This window comes from Mustelus asterias, chromosome 19 (genome assembly GCF_964213995.1).
Source record: "Mustelus asterias chromosome 19, sMusAst1.hap1.1, whole genome shotgun sequence".
Classification (NCBI taxonomy): Eukaryota; Metazoa; Chordata; class Chondrichthyes; order Carcharhiniformes; family Triakidae; genus Mustelus; species Mustelus asterias.
This window is the reverse complement of record NC_135819.1, coordinates 7,824,890-7,838,665: the sequence shown is the minus strand read 5'-3', so window position 1 is coordinate 7,838,665 and position 13,776 is coordinate 7,824,890. Positions and strand designations below refer to the sequence as shown.

Sequence of the window (13,776 nt, the reverse complement as noted above, 5' to 3'; positions counted from 1 at the left end):
AGGGGGACCAGCTAGGGTAAATGCATGGGGTTATGGGGATAGGGCCTTGTGAGGTTGTGGTCGGTGCAGACTTGATGGGCCGAATGGCCTCCTTCTGCACTGTATGATTCTATGACTCTCTGATTCTATGCCCTTATGAACCTTTAAACATCCATGTCAGACGCAGCATAGAGGCGCACTGTTACCAGGTTCTGTGTGCCATTGGACCTGAAAATGCTCTTTGTGTCTCACAGGTGATGGCAGCAACTCAATGTCTTATGGCCATAGTACCGGCCTCCTGGGAAACTACCCCAGCTCCATGTCCAGAGCTCCACAGGGATCCAGCATCAGTGACTATCCGGAGTCTGGAAGCAGCCAATTGGGTTATGGAAATTTTGACAGCTATGATGATGGCTATGATGACAGCTATGATGACAGCTATGATGATTACAATCACTCTTACCGGGACTATGAAGAGGTACATTGGGGATGTATTGTCTGTTGGCAATTAGTTGCTATCAGTGAGATCCTCTTTCTGAATAATCTACTGCAGACATTGCTCTTATTAAATCCCTCCTGTTATAAAGCTGTGAAGTTGGTTGCAGTATTACTGAGTAAACACTTGATGCAATGTTTTGTCAACACTCATTTCTCACCTCCTTGTGCATAGATCCCTGAAAGTTGGCACCCAGGTTGATAGGGTTGTTAAGAAGGCGTACGGAGTGTTAGCTTTTATTGGTAGAGGGATTGAGTTTCGGAGCCAGGAGGTCATGCTGCAGCTGTACAAAGCTCTGGTGCGGCCGCACTTGGAGTATTGCGTACAGTTCTGGTCGCCGCATTATAGGAAGGATGTGGAAGCATTGGAAAGGGTGCAGAGGAGATTTACCAGGATGTTGCCTGGTATGGTGGGAAGGTCTTATGAGGAAAGGCTGAGGGACTTGAGGTTGTTTTCGTTCGAGAGAAGAAGGTTAAGAGGTGACTTAATAGAGGCATACAAGATGATCAGAGGATTGGATAGGGTGGATAGTGAGAGCCTTTTTCCTCGGATGGTGATGGCTAGCACGAGGGGACATAGCTTTAAACTGAGGGATGATAGATATAGGACAGATGTTAGAGGTAGGTTCTTTACTCAGAGAGTAGTAAGGGCGTGGAATGCCCTGCCTGCAGCAGTAGCGGACTCGCCAACATTAAGGGCATTTAAATGGTCATTGGATAAACACATGGATGATATTGGAATAGTGTAGGTTAGATGGGCTTTAGATTGGTTTCACAGGTCGGCACAACATCGAGGGCCGAAGGGCCTGTACTGCGCTGTAATGTTCTATATTCTGTCATCTATCAGTTTGGGGAACTGGTCCACGGAGCAGTTAGATGCACTGGGAGATAATTCACTCATCTTTACAGTGGCAAAGTTATATGAAAGTAAAACACAAATTTGGTAATATATTGGCAAAATATATATGCAGTGACTTTTCTGATGCACTGGGGTACTTGGTGTAGTTCTGAGGGAATGCTGCAGGGTTGAAGGTGCTGTCTTTCAGGTTAAGCCGTTATCTAAAGATCCCATGGCAGTATTTGAGTTGGGAAATTCCCTGACTGAGATTTATCGCTCACTCTCTTGACGAGGTAGGCAGCTTATTTTCCTCTTTACTATTTGTGAGATCTTACTGTGCATATCATCTGCTGCTTTATTGCAGTGCTGGAACACTTCAGAGTTGATCCATACTCTGGGCTTTTTCCTCACGACAGTCCACTCTTGTTCTCGTGTACGTTTTAAGTGAGGGTTAGGCTTGGGGTTGGTCCATGGATATAAATGTATATCGCACGGATTGTCAGTCTTTATAGTGGAGACGCTGAAAGAAGCAGAACTGCCCACGGCCCAACAAAAAAATTCCACCACCTCGGAAAGGATAAGAGAAAACGGACTTTATTCTTTTAAGTTAACATTCTAATTTTATTTTATTTTAGGAGAGAGAAATGGAACGCTACGCACTCTCACGTAATCCTGGGCTTAGAGGGTACAGTCGTGACAGAAATGAGGTAAATCTTATCAAGGAAACTGAAGATGAGAACTCTGGTGGAGGCAGCTGGATGCTTGGGGACTGTAGGATCTTGGGACAGATGAGCTGGACTTGGATCCCCTCTCCAGACTGAGTTAACTCTCCTTCACCTGGACTGTAGTCTGGGTACACTGGGCTGTGGGGACGGCGGGGGGGGTCATGCTGACTGTCGGTGCCCCGTCTGGTAAGGAAGCGGGTTTAGTCGTGATGCTGTGAAGGTTGAACAGCTGTGACATGTCTTGTTGAGACTGACTTGTCTGACTCACTGAGGTAGCAGCAGGAATCTGCGGGAGGGGACAGTGAAATGGGCCTTGACAAAGAACAAGGGGAACTCTGGTGAAATGAATGGTCTGAGTGAGGTTTGTTTCTGAATAGGAAAGAGAGCTGGAGAGATACTCGATGAACCGTGACCCTGGCCTAGGAGGAATGGCGGGCTATGGACGTGACCGGAATGAGGTAGGTTTTACAAAGGAAGTTGATGATTGGAGTACCGTGCTGACTGATTCCTATCTCTCTCTGCTGGAGTCTCTGCCTTATTGGATTCAGCCGCAAGATGCTGCAGCTCCCTTCACTAGTCCGGCAGAGTGATACAGCTCAGTGAATGATTTCAGCCATTGTTGTCTGGAGCTCAGCAAACCTCTGTCCTTCCCAGCTCAGTCTCCAGCCTCGGCTTAGTCTGTTCATTTCTGTCTGCCTGGAGTTGTGAAGCTCGAGTTAGCCTCTGTACACTGAGCCAGGAAGCATTATCAGACACACACTGACCTCGCTGACAGCTGCTGCAGAGTGACTGGCGACGATGCACTGTGTAGTCGAATAGTCTTGCTTTCTATAATAACCAGTTGAACAAGCTATGGGCTGACGGTGAAACCTGTCGTGTGTCCGTAAGGAGCTGATGTCTTGAGGAGGGAAAATCCAAGTTGACGGAGGTTTTGTTTTTGTCAGGATAGGGAGCTGGAACGATATCCACTACTACCCGACCCTGGACTTGGAGGATATGGATCTGCCCGAAATGAGGTAAAGATTAGAATAAAGAACCTTTCCAGTTATCCACCAGACCCGGGATTGCCACTTGATAAAATCTCAAGCTTCTCTGTACTGAACATTGAGTTGCCCAGTTCAGTAACAGAGATCAGAGAAACAAGTACAACGGATAGCGGCATAAAGACCTTTTCGAGGTTGATCCTTGGCCTCTGGGTTTGCTTAGTTCAGAGAGACCAATATTTAGAATTTTCCAAAGCTTCTTTACTCTTGACCTCGGATTGGGTTTAGACTAATCAACCCATTTTCAGAACAGAGGAATTTGGAGCAGAAGTGGGCAAATTCTGCCCTTCGAGCCTGCTCCGCCATTCAATCAGATCATGGCTGATCTCTCCCTGGTCTCAAATCCACCTTCCCCCACCTGCTCCCCATATCCCTCTTTCCTTTTTTATTAGAAATATATCTATCTCCTTGAAACCACTCAACGATTCAGGCTCTACTGTAATGAGTTCCACAAATTCACCACCCTCTGCAAGAAATAGTTCATCCTCATCTCAGTTTTAAATCTACTGCCTCTCAACCTATACCTGTGACCTCTTGTTCGAGATTGCCCCATAAGGGGAAACATTTGGTCTACGTTAACTTTTATCAATCCATTTTAGAATTTTATATATCTCGATCAGATCCACCCCCCCCCCCCCTCATCCTTCTAACCTCCAGCGAGTACATTTTAATTCTGATCCCCATCCACAGTATGTTTGTGTCAGTATGCGCTGAGCTTGTTTTGCTGGAGTCCAGTCTGTGAGCTAGGTTTACATATGAATGGCCACTCAGATGAGGCATCAATAGGTGACATGGTAAGATTCACCCTGGAACAAACACCGGGAGAACGGGAGCAATGCATAGTGAAGTGAACCCAGCTGAGTTAACTGGCTGCTTCTCCTGGGCTGGCCTGAAATTCCCTTTCCATTTCACTCATCTGGAAGTGGTTGAAAATTGTTGAACTTTAATTAAAGTGTAGGTTTGCTAACATTCTCTCTGTCCCTTGTTTAAGCAGTCAGCACAGTGTGGATACAGTGACTTGGAACCTGCTGCATCTTCCATGTACTCCAGCTCTCCCACATCCTATTTCACTAGCGGTGTAAGAGCTGGACTCCGACAGGGTTACTCCACCAAGGTATGGCACTGATTTCAGCACTGCTTTGTGAAGCTCATTAGCTCCTAACCACCCGAGGCTACACACCATTCTCTAACTGTGCGGGCAGCGTGTTTTCACTAAGATGCTCGGATCATTTTAACGTCCCGTCTTCCAGTTTTCATATCTTTGACTCCGCCAGCGTATGATTGATTAGCCGATTCCAGGCACTGTTGGACAGTTTGACTTGAGGATGGACCAGGGGGAATCCTGTTCCTGATTGTCCAGGGGGACACCATCTGGAACGGGGCTGTGTGTGAATGTTGACAGAGGATAGGCTGGAACCCACCACGGTTTAAAATAAAACTCGGCTGCTGCGCGATGAGTAGTGCTTGTTTGCGCTGCCGGTTTATATGAAATCATACATCAGTGAGGGGGGAGAGTGAGGTGGACGCCTGTCCCTTTGGAAAGCTCAGGGTGGTGAATTGCTGACACAATCCTCCTCCTCGTGTCCCTGGCACCTGGTTCCAAAATGAATTTTAACACCAGACCAAGATCCTCAAACATGCCTGAGTGCTTTATGGAGAATGAGTCAGTTTGCAGAGTGTTGCCTCACTATGACCTATACAGCAGGCAGTTTGTGAAATCTCATTGGCAGCGAGATGAATGACTGGCTGATCCACATTTGCTGTTTATTATTAAGGGAACGTTGGGGGAATTCTCTGAGGGCTTCCCCCTGGGGCACCTGCGCGAGTCTAATTCAGAACTTGCGAGAGAGAGAGTATGCAGTAAAAGACGTTCTTTATTTGACTGTTACGCGTTGGGAGAGAGATGCCGGGTGGATTCCAGCTTCTCTCTAAAATTACATGGCGTGAACACAGCTGATAGACTAGATTCATGTTCCCCGCCCAACCTATACACACAAACTGCATCGTCCAATTACATTAATACACAGGATCGACTTTGGCCAACAACATTCTACCTCCTGGCAAAATTGGGAATTCATTGGCTAATTGAACCCAAAAGTCTTTCCTCCGTCGCTTAGTAACCTGTTGATGCACATCTGACAGGTGCAAGGTTCGCTCCCGCCACCTGCATACTGTGGGAGCTCAGGGAATCATAGAAACCCTACAGTGCAGAAAGAGGCCATTCGGCCCATCGAGTCTGCACCGACCACAATCCCACCCAGGCCCTACCCCCAAACCCAGGCCCTACCCCCAGACAGGAATCATCCTGTCTAACTGGCTATACCTTATCAGGCCAAATCAAGAGCAAAATGCTTCTATTCATTTTAATTAGCAGTTGAATCCTTCTGTTTAATCCATTATCTAATACCTCACAGCTGCAAGGTCTTCCAAAGCCGCTTACTAATTAAATTCAATACTTCATCGTTCCATTTTAATATGGCTGGTCTGCTTCTGCTTTTCCACACTCTGCTGCTGGGCAGTTGCTTTTGACCAAAGCTCACAAACATCTTTAAAACTACACTTGAAAGTTTATTTATTAGTGTCACAAGTAGGCTTACATTAACACTGCAATGAAGTTACTGTGAAAATCCCCTAGTCGCCACACTCCGGCGCCTGTTCGGGTACACTGAGGGAGAATTTAGCACGACCAATGCACCCTAACCAGCACGTCTTTCAGACTGAGAGAGGAAACCGGAGCACCCGGAGGAAACCCACGCAGACACGGGGAGAACGTGCAGACTCCACACAGACAGTGGCCCAAGCCGGGAATTGAACCCGGGTCCCTGGCGCTGAGAGGCAGCAGCGCTAACCACTGTGCTGCCTCCTTTATCTTAATACTGGTTTGAGAAAGCAAAGTGGGTGAATGTTTCTGTGTTAAATACAGAATCAGTGTTGTCAGTGTGTGAAGCGAGTGTGATGCTGATTAAGTCGGAACTGACGCTTTATGTGCTGTGTTGCAGTTAAATCCATTGCTGGGTTCTGGGGCAGGACTCCTGGGTGCTCGACCTGCCAACTCCCCACCAGGCCCCATGCTGAAGGTAACCATCTGATGTCTGTCTCGTCTGCCTGCATTGTGCCTGTGCCCCTGGTGTTGCCCCCTCCCCCAGGCCCGCGGCATTACGTGCCTCCCCCCCCCCCCCCCCCCAGTCTCCTGCTGTCCCAGTTGAACGAGGATTGTCTGGTACAGGAATGTACGATGGGCAGTGAGCTGGGTTTCTCAGGATCCTGAGTGAATGGGTAAAAACCTCTCTATACACTCAAGCAATTGTCTTAAAGCCTCAATTGTGGTTTCCTTAACCTTCAGACATTTTGAGATAGGATTTAAATTCTACCGCTGAAATATTTCAGTGCAGACCGTTCTGTGAAGAATAATCACATGTTGGTTTGAACTCCACCATCTCCTCGTGAGATGACAGAGTAGAACCAGCTGCTTATTATAGGTGGGAAAGTCAGCAGGGCTGCACTGTGTCCTGGGAATAACTCTCCGAGACTCATCCTGCATTTGGTCCGGGGGCATGGGAACTTCATTGAAAGGCAGAGCCATTTTTATTTCTTTAAAGTTTGTTTATTAGTGTCACAAGTAGGTTTACATTAACACTGCAATGAGGTTATTGTGAAAATCCCCCAGCTGCCACACTCTGGCGCCTGTTCGGGTACACTAAGGGAGAATTTAGTATGGCCAATGCACTTAATCAGCACATCTTTTGGACTGTGGGAGGAAACCGGAGCACCCGGAGGAAACCCACGCAGACACTGGGAGAACGTGCAAACTCCACACAGACAGTGACCCAAGCCGGGAATCAAACCCAGGTCCCCGGCGCCGTGAGGTAGCAGTGCTAACCACTGTGCCACCGTCCTGTGGAGATAGGAAAGAATTGAGAATGCGATGGTTCTCCGTGGTAACTGCACCACTTGATGTTAGTCACACAGGACGTGCCGGGTTAGCTGCTCTCGGCTGAGACAGCAGAGACGGACACAACTCCAGGAAGATTACATGCTGAGACAGCGGAACCCCAACAGCCTCCGGCTCACAGAGAGAGCGGAACCCCAACAGCCTCCGGCTCACGGAGAGAGCAGAACCCCAACAGCCTTCGGCTCAGAGAGAGCGGAACCCCAACAGCCTCTGGCTCACAGAGAGAGCAGAACCCCAACAGTTTAGGGGGGGGGAGAGGAGTACAAAGGGACGGGGCGGGGGGTTTGGTTTGATTGAAATTGGACTTCAGTTGACCTTGATTCTCTCTGTTCCAGGCGCCACTCATTGGTCACAAGAGGGGTGCTTCTCACCTGATCCCATCACCTGAGCCCAGCCCAGAGGGAGGCTACATTGGGCAGCATTCGCAAGGCCTGGGTGGCCACTACGCTGACTCTTACCTGAAGCGGAAGAGGATATTTTAGCTGGGGACCTGGTGTTGCCATCTAGAATGATGTGGTTATTTTTCACTTAAGGGTGTAAATCTTGTACAGACGTTTTTAATCTCTGTGTCAAAACACTTCAGTCTTTGATTTTTGGAGGAGGGGGAAACTTATATCTGTGAAGTTGGGGTATGCAGAAGGCTGGAACCTGTCGCACTGACAGACACGTGACACTGTGGCACCCACAGAAATACCGAGATGTAGCCTTGAGGCTGCAGACCAGGGGAGGCGAGTGAGCAGCGTGACGGGAATCTATCCACCACTCATTGTTATTGGCTGCACTCTGGGACCAGCCGGTGGGAGCTCGCAGCTGATCGATGGAAGTACATCTGCCCCTCAAGGGCAAGGTTTAGTTTGCGTTTGCTCCACTGGCGGGTTTAAAAATGCGTCAAGTTGCCTACAAAAATCCTCCCAGTAACAATCCCCATTTAGAAAGAGAACTCGGTGCACCTTTCTCAGGACCAGCCTGGGAAGGGTCGCGTGTTTTACTTGCTGCAGCAAAATACGCACTGAACAGATCAGCTTTTGAAGCAGGTATTTTTGTTTTAAACCCAGCCCCCTATAAGGTGATGGTTTTACTCTGAGTCTGTGCAGTTTCTCTCTCACACATTTCCCAAGACATTGGAAGTAATTTGGTGAGTTATTTTCCTTTTCAATTGCACGGTGTCCTCCTCCCTTTTTAAGATTCCTCGTGCAACCAGCTGGTTTGGTTTTCAGTCCTTCTGCATACCCCTAGAATCTATAGCTTTATTTTTTAATGTATTTCCTGAATTTTTAATTTCATTCTGTGAGCCGACTTTTTGCCTTTGATCTAGAAATGTCTCTTTTTAGATCTGCAACTTTTAGTGAATTATTTGCAGGAAGAGCGTTACACACTTGTCCTCTTTGTTTTCCTTTTTTTTAAAAAAGAAGTTGGTGGGGATATCTAATTTTGTTCTTCCTGTTTTTTTTGGCACGTGTGAACACCTTACTGTTTGTTTTTACTTACGACAAATTGTTCTGCAAAAACATTAGACGTTGAATTCCTAATGTCTTGTTAACTTGAGGGACTTTTATGCCACTAGGTTTGGACAGAGAGCCTAGCCCTGCAAGCTTGGGAGCCTAACCCTAAAATAAATCACATGTAAATGTCAGAAATGGTGACGGACATTCTGACACTGGCTTCTGGTTAGATACTGTGTGCTGGGTAAGCTACAGGAAGTGACCACGCAGCACATTAATCACCTGCACTGTTTGCACTGGCTGCTGAACAGACTTGTTTTGCATCAGGATCTGGAGCTGGCAGTGCAATGTCTTCTACCACTGCTCCTCCGTGCCTGTGTCCAAAAGCTGAGTTAAAATGGGTTCGCTCGGGGCATTTGTCCGGTTTGCCTCTTCCCTTGGCTGGGGTGTGAAACCCTCGTGAAACCCTTTAAAATGCCCCCGAGATTCAGAGGAACTGCAAGAAGTAGCTGGTTTGCAATGTCTCTGGGCACGTTTCATATTACACCTCCCCCAGCCACGAGAGGTTTCTGGGGTGAGAGAGCATAGCAGTGCTGGAAGAGGGTGGAGTGTAATATTGCTGAGCTGAACAAACTGGCTCATGCAAACCCCGGTTAACCTCGCAACCACAACACATCACAGAAAACAAAGCTCCCAATGTGAGGAGAGAGAGGTCCCACACACTGATCTTCTATTGTGTCCAGTCCTTTCCCCCGATACTCAATGTTCTGACTCGAGTCTGATCCTGTTACAGGCTGAACTCGAGGGTGAGTATGACTGGCAAGTGGTTTGACCAAGTGGATAGCAACCACCACACCAAGTCCATTCCAAGCCACTGTCTCCCCTCCAGGACGTGTGGGATCCCTGTCAGAACTTGTGCTTTCATTGAAATTAAACGGAGGCTGTCAGTTTGTGAGTGGGTGCAAATGGTGACGGCTGACATTCTGTTAGGGGAAGACCCCAAGATAGACTGGAGCTTACCTTCCTGTATAGTCCACCTTCCAGGCTGAGAAACTCAACACTGATGAAGAATGAGCCTTAACCTCTCCCCCTTGACAATGGCCAATTGTCGCCACAATCCGCTAGCTCAGAAAACAGGAGATTGGCCCTCCGTGTCTGTGTTTAACCTGCTCAGTTCCTCTGTAAAGGAAGCAAAGTGACTGGCGTGGGGGTGTGAACCAAGATTAACAATGCTGGCTCACTCACTCAGTTGAAATTGACAGATTCCGGCTTTGGATTGCTATCCAGTGACCCCTGCTGGGGAGTGTGTGTAAGGATTGGCCTCTGCTGCACTGTCCCATTTATCCAGGAACACTGGTTTACAACATCTGTGGGCACATTTCATATTTCTCTCTCTTCCCCCCCCCCCCCCCCCCACACACAATCCACCGGAAGGCAAGTGAAGTTTGTGGGGTGAGAGCGCGGCGCTCAGAGGGTGCAGTATAATGTTGCTGAGTTAAACAAATGGGTTAATGCAAAATCTGGTTAATCCAGCTGCCAAAACACACCGCAGAAAACAAAGCTCCCGGTGTGAGGAAATAACCTTGGCTCAGGTACAACAAATGATTGTGGAGCCTGTGATGGGGGTGGAATCTGGAGACTATTTCTGAATTGAAATGGATATTTCTACACTCGCTGTCCTCTGCTCGTGATTTGCAAGTAGGAAGTCGGAACAGTGTCTGAAATAGGTGTGACCTTTCTTGGGATATCTGCCGCACAGAGTTCCTGGCTTTAGCTGCATCACTGTGGGATCAGGCCTGGGTCATTCAATCCTTTCACTGTGTGCAGGGGGAGGGGGTGGACTTGCGGGTTTCTTCCTGTCCTTTCCCTGTGCTTTGGGGACCAGTCACCCAGAGATCCACTGTGTTGTCGCTGCTCCAGTTACATCAGAGCTGTCCATGTTCCTTGAGAGGTGGCATAAAGAATCTGAAAAGTTAAGAGTGTCTTAATCATTGGACATATGTTGAACTGCTTAATTGAGTAGGAAGTTAGTGCAATTTCATGTTTGGAGAGCCCTGTATACATCTCTAATAAAATTGGAAATTGCTCTTAATTCTGTTTCTTGTTTTCCTTTAAACATTTTTAAAATAAGCTGCCGAATCATTGCTGATATCCTTCTCTTGACTGCACTGTTAATGTGTTTGGATTTCTCAATATTAGTGATTACTGATCTCCCTTAATCTGATACATCGACTCCTGGTTTTGACTCGGATCAAAGTACTGCTTTGACCTCTGATAGGGCAGTACAGTTATGAACTGGGCTATGTGGAAGTGCTCCCCACAGACCTGGGTCTGCCCTGGATTCGAGGTCGGTTGATCTCACTGAACGCAACATGTTTACTCTGGGAATATTGGGGCTGAAGTGGGGGTAGATTGGGTGTGATTCCTGATCTCTATCCAGCCACTTGCAATACAGTTACAGGGTTTTTATTTATTCTTTCACGGGATGTGGGTGTCGCTGGCCAAGCCAGCTTTTAATTGCCCATCCCTAATTGCCCTTGTGAAGGTGGTGATGAGCTGCCTACTTGAACCGCTGCAGTCCATGTGGTGTAAGTACACCCACCGTGTTGTTAGGGAGGGAGTTCCAGGGTTTTCTGGCTCAGCGACAGTGAAGGAAGGTGCTTTCAGAGGAACCTTAGTGGGTTGTTGCGGTGCATCTTGTCGCTGGTACACACGGCTGCCACTGTCAGTGGTGGAGGGAGTGAATGTGTAAGTGGATGGAGGGGGTGCCAATCATATGGCTGCTTTGTCCTGGATAGTGCTGAGCTTCTTGTGCCGCATAGGAGACTGTTAAATAAGTTAAGTGCTCATGGTGTTACGGGTAAGATCCTGACATGGATAGAGGATTGGCTGACTGGCAGAAGGCATGGCAGCCGGTGACTCGTGGTTTGCCTCAGGTCAGTGCTGGGACCACAACTTTTCACCATGCACATTAACGATTTGGAGGAAGGAACTGAAGGCACTGTTGCTAAGTTTGCAGATGATACAAAGATATGTAGAGGGACAGGTAGTATTGAGGAAGCGGGGGGCTGCAGAAGGACTTGGACAGGTTAGGAGAGTGGGCAAAGAAGTGGCAGATGGAATACAATGTGGAAAAGTGAGGTTATGCACTTTGGAAGGGGGAATGGAGGCATAGACTATTTTCTAAATGGGGAAGTGCTCAGGAAATCAGAAATACAAAGGGACTTGGGAGTCATTGTTCAAGATTCTCTTAAGGTTAACATGCAGGTTCAGTCGGCAGTTTAGGAAGGCAAATACAATGTTAGCATTCATGTTGAGAGGGCTAGAATACAAAAGCAGGGATGTACTTCTGAGGCTGTATAAGGCTCTGGTCATTTGGAATATTGTGAGCAGCTTTGGGCTCCGTATCTAAAGAAGGATGTGCTGGCTTTGGAAAGGGTCCAGAGGAGGTTTGCAAGAATGATCCCTGGAATGAAGAGCTCATCATATGGGGAACAGTTCAGGACTCTGGGTCTGTACTCGGAGTTTAGAAGGATGAGTGGGGATTTTATTGAAACTTACAGGATACTGTGAGGCCTGGATAGAGTGGATGTGGAGAGGATGTTTCCACTAGCAGGGAAAACTAGAACCAGAGGGCACAACCTCAGGCTAAAGAGACGATCCTTTAAAACAGAGATGATGAGGAATTTCTTCAGCCAGAGAGAGGTGAATCTGTGGAACTCTTTGCCACAGAAGGCTGTGGAGGCCAGGTCATTGAGTGTCTTTAAGACAGAGATAGATAGGTTCTTGATTAATAAGGGGATCAGGGGTTATGGGGAAAAGGCAGGAGAATGGAGATGAGAAAAATATCAGCCATGATTGAATGGTGGGGCAGACGCGATGGGCCGAGTGGCCTCATTCTGCTCCCACGGCGGCACGGTAGCACAGTGGTTAGCACTGCTGCTTCACAGCTCCAGGGTCCCGGGTTCGATTCCCAGCTCAGGTCACTGTCTGTGTGGAGTTTGCACATTCTCCTCGTGTCTGCGTGGGTTTCCTCCGGGTGCTCCGGTTTCCTCCCACAGTCCAAAGATGTGCGGGTTAGGTTGATTGGCCAGGTTAAAAATTGCCCCTTAGAGTCCTGAGATGCGTAGGTTAGTGGGATTAGCGGGTAAATATGTGGGAGTAGGGCCTGGGTGGGATTGTGGTCGGTGCAGACTCGATGGGCCGAATGGCCTCCTTCTGCACTGTAGGGTTTCTATGATTCTATGATATCTTATGGTCTTGTGTTGTTGGAGCTGGACCCATCCAGGCAAGTGGGGAGCATTGCATCACACTCCTGACTTGTGCCTTGTAGATGGTGGACAGGCTTTGGGGAGTCAGGAGGTGAGTCAGCCTCCACAGAATCCCAAGCCTTTGACCTTCTCTTGCAGTCATGTGAGTCACGCTCTGCTCTGACACCTTGCAGTTAACTTGGCTGCTAAAATTAAAACATTGCTAAAGTAGAAACACATTCACAGATAACAGAAATAACATCATAAATAAATAAAGATAGGAATCTTCCTACCTTGGGGACAGACTATACTGCAGGTCTATGTAAAAATAAACTCGCACAAGCCTAAGCTTTTGGGTGTGAAATTTATTTGATCATGAACAGAAGTTAGTTCACAGTTTGTATCGGGTCCCTGTACAGATATTCTCTCACTGTTGGGGTCCCTGTGCAGATAAAGTTTTGAAAATTTATTTAGTCGCATTAATTACACTGCAATGAAGTTACTGTGTAATCTCCTAGTTGCCACACTCTGGTTCCTGTTCGGGTACACTGAGGGAGAATTTAGCGCAGCCAATGCACCTAACCAGCATATCTGTCACTGTGGGATGAAACCCTCACAGACACAGGGAGAATGTGCAGACTCCGCATAGACAGTGACCCAAGCTGGGAATCGAACCTGGGTACTATGCCACCCATCATTGGGGTGCCTGTATGAATATTCCCTCTCGGGTGCGGTCCTTGTGCGAAAGTCTCTCTGCGATACAGCAAATATTATTTTTTGAACAAATTTACACGAACAAAACTTAAGAGTTTGGCCAGTCAGGTATTAAAGAGATAAAATGAAATAATTGCAGCTTTCTAAACTCAGAATGTGAAGGTAAAGGATCGATGGTGTGAAAATGCAGCCGGGTTGTTTCCCAGATAAACTTTCCAATATTGAGCCATTGGAGAATTTGCCATTATTCTCTTGGCCACTGTGTCTTCCCCTTTAAGAAGCTTGGGGACCTTCCCCTTTAAGGGGCGGCGCCGACATCAGGCGGGGGTCATGTGACC

The 13,776-nt window shown here is 47.6% G+C and overlaps 1 protein-coding gene across 3 annotated transcripts in view; it reads left to right on the top strand.

The window, feature by feature from the left end:
• raver1 (ribonucleoprotein, PTB-binding 1) overlaps positions 1–10,566 on the top strand; it is a 39,702-nt gene extending 29,136 nt beyond the window's left edge. For 2 of the 3 annotated variants that reach the window (XM_078234985.1, XM_078234983.1), the window contains 7 exons: positions 234–457; positions 1,948–2,019; positions 2,415–2,495; positions 2,982–3,053; positions 4,072–4,194; positions 6,080–6,157; positions 7,368–10,566. In XM_078234985.1, coding sequence (XP_078091111.1) covers positions 234–457; positions 1,948–2,019; positions 2,415–2,495; positions 2,982–3,053; positions 4,072–4,194; positions 6,080–6,157; positions 7,368–7,514 — 797 coding nt within the window. In that variant the 3' untranslated portion in view covers positions 7,515–10,566. The remainder of the gene's footprint in view (positions 1–233; positions 458–1,947; positions 2,020–2,414; positions 2,496–2,981; positions 3,054–4,071; positions 4,195–6,079; positions 6,158–7,367) is intronic. The other variant, XM_078234984.1, reaches the window with a different exon arrangement.
• The last annotated feature ends 3,210 nt before the right edge of the window (positions 10,567–13,776 follow it).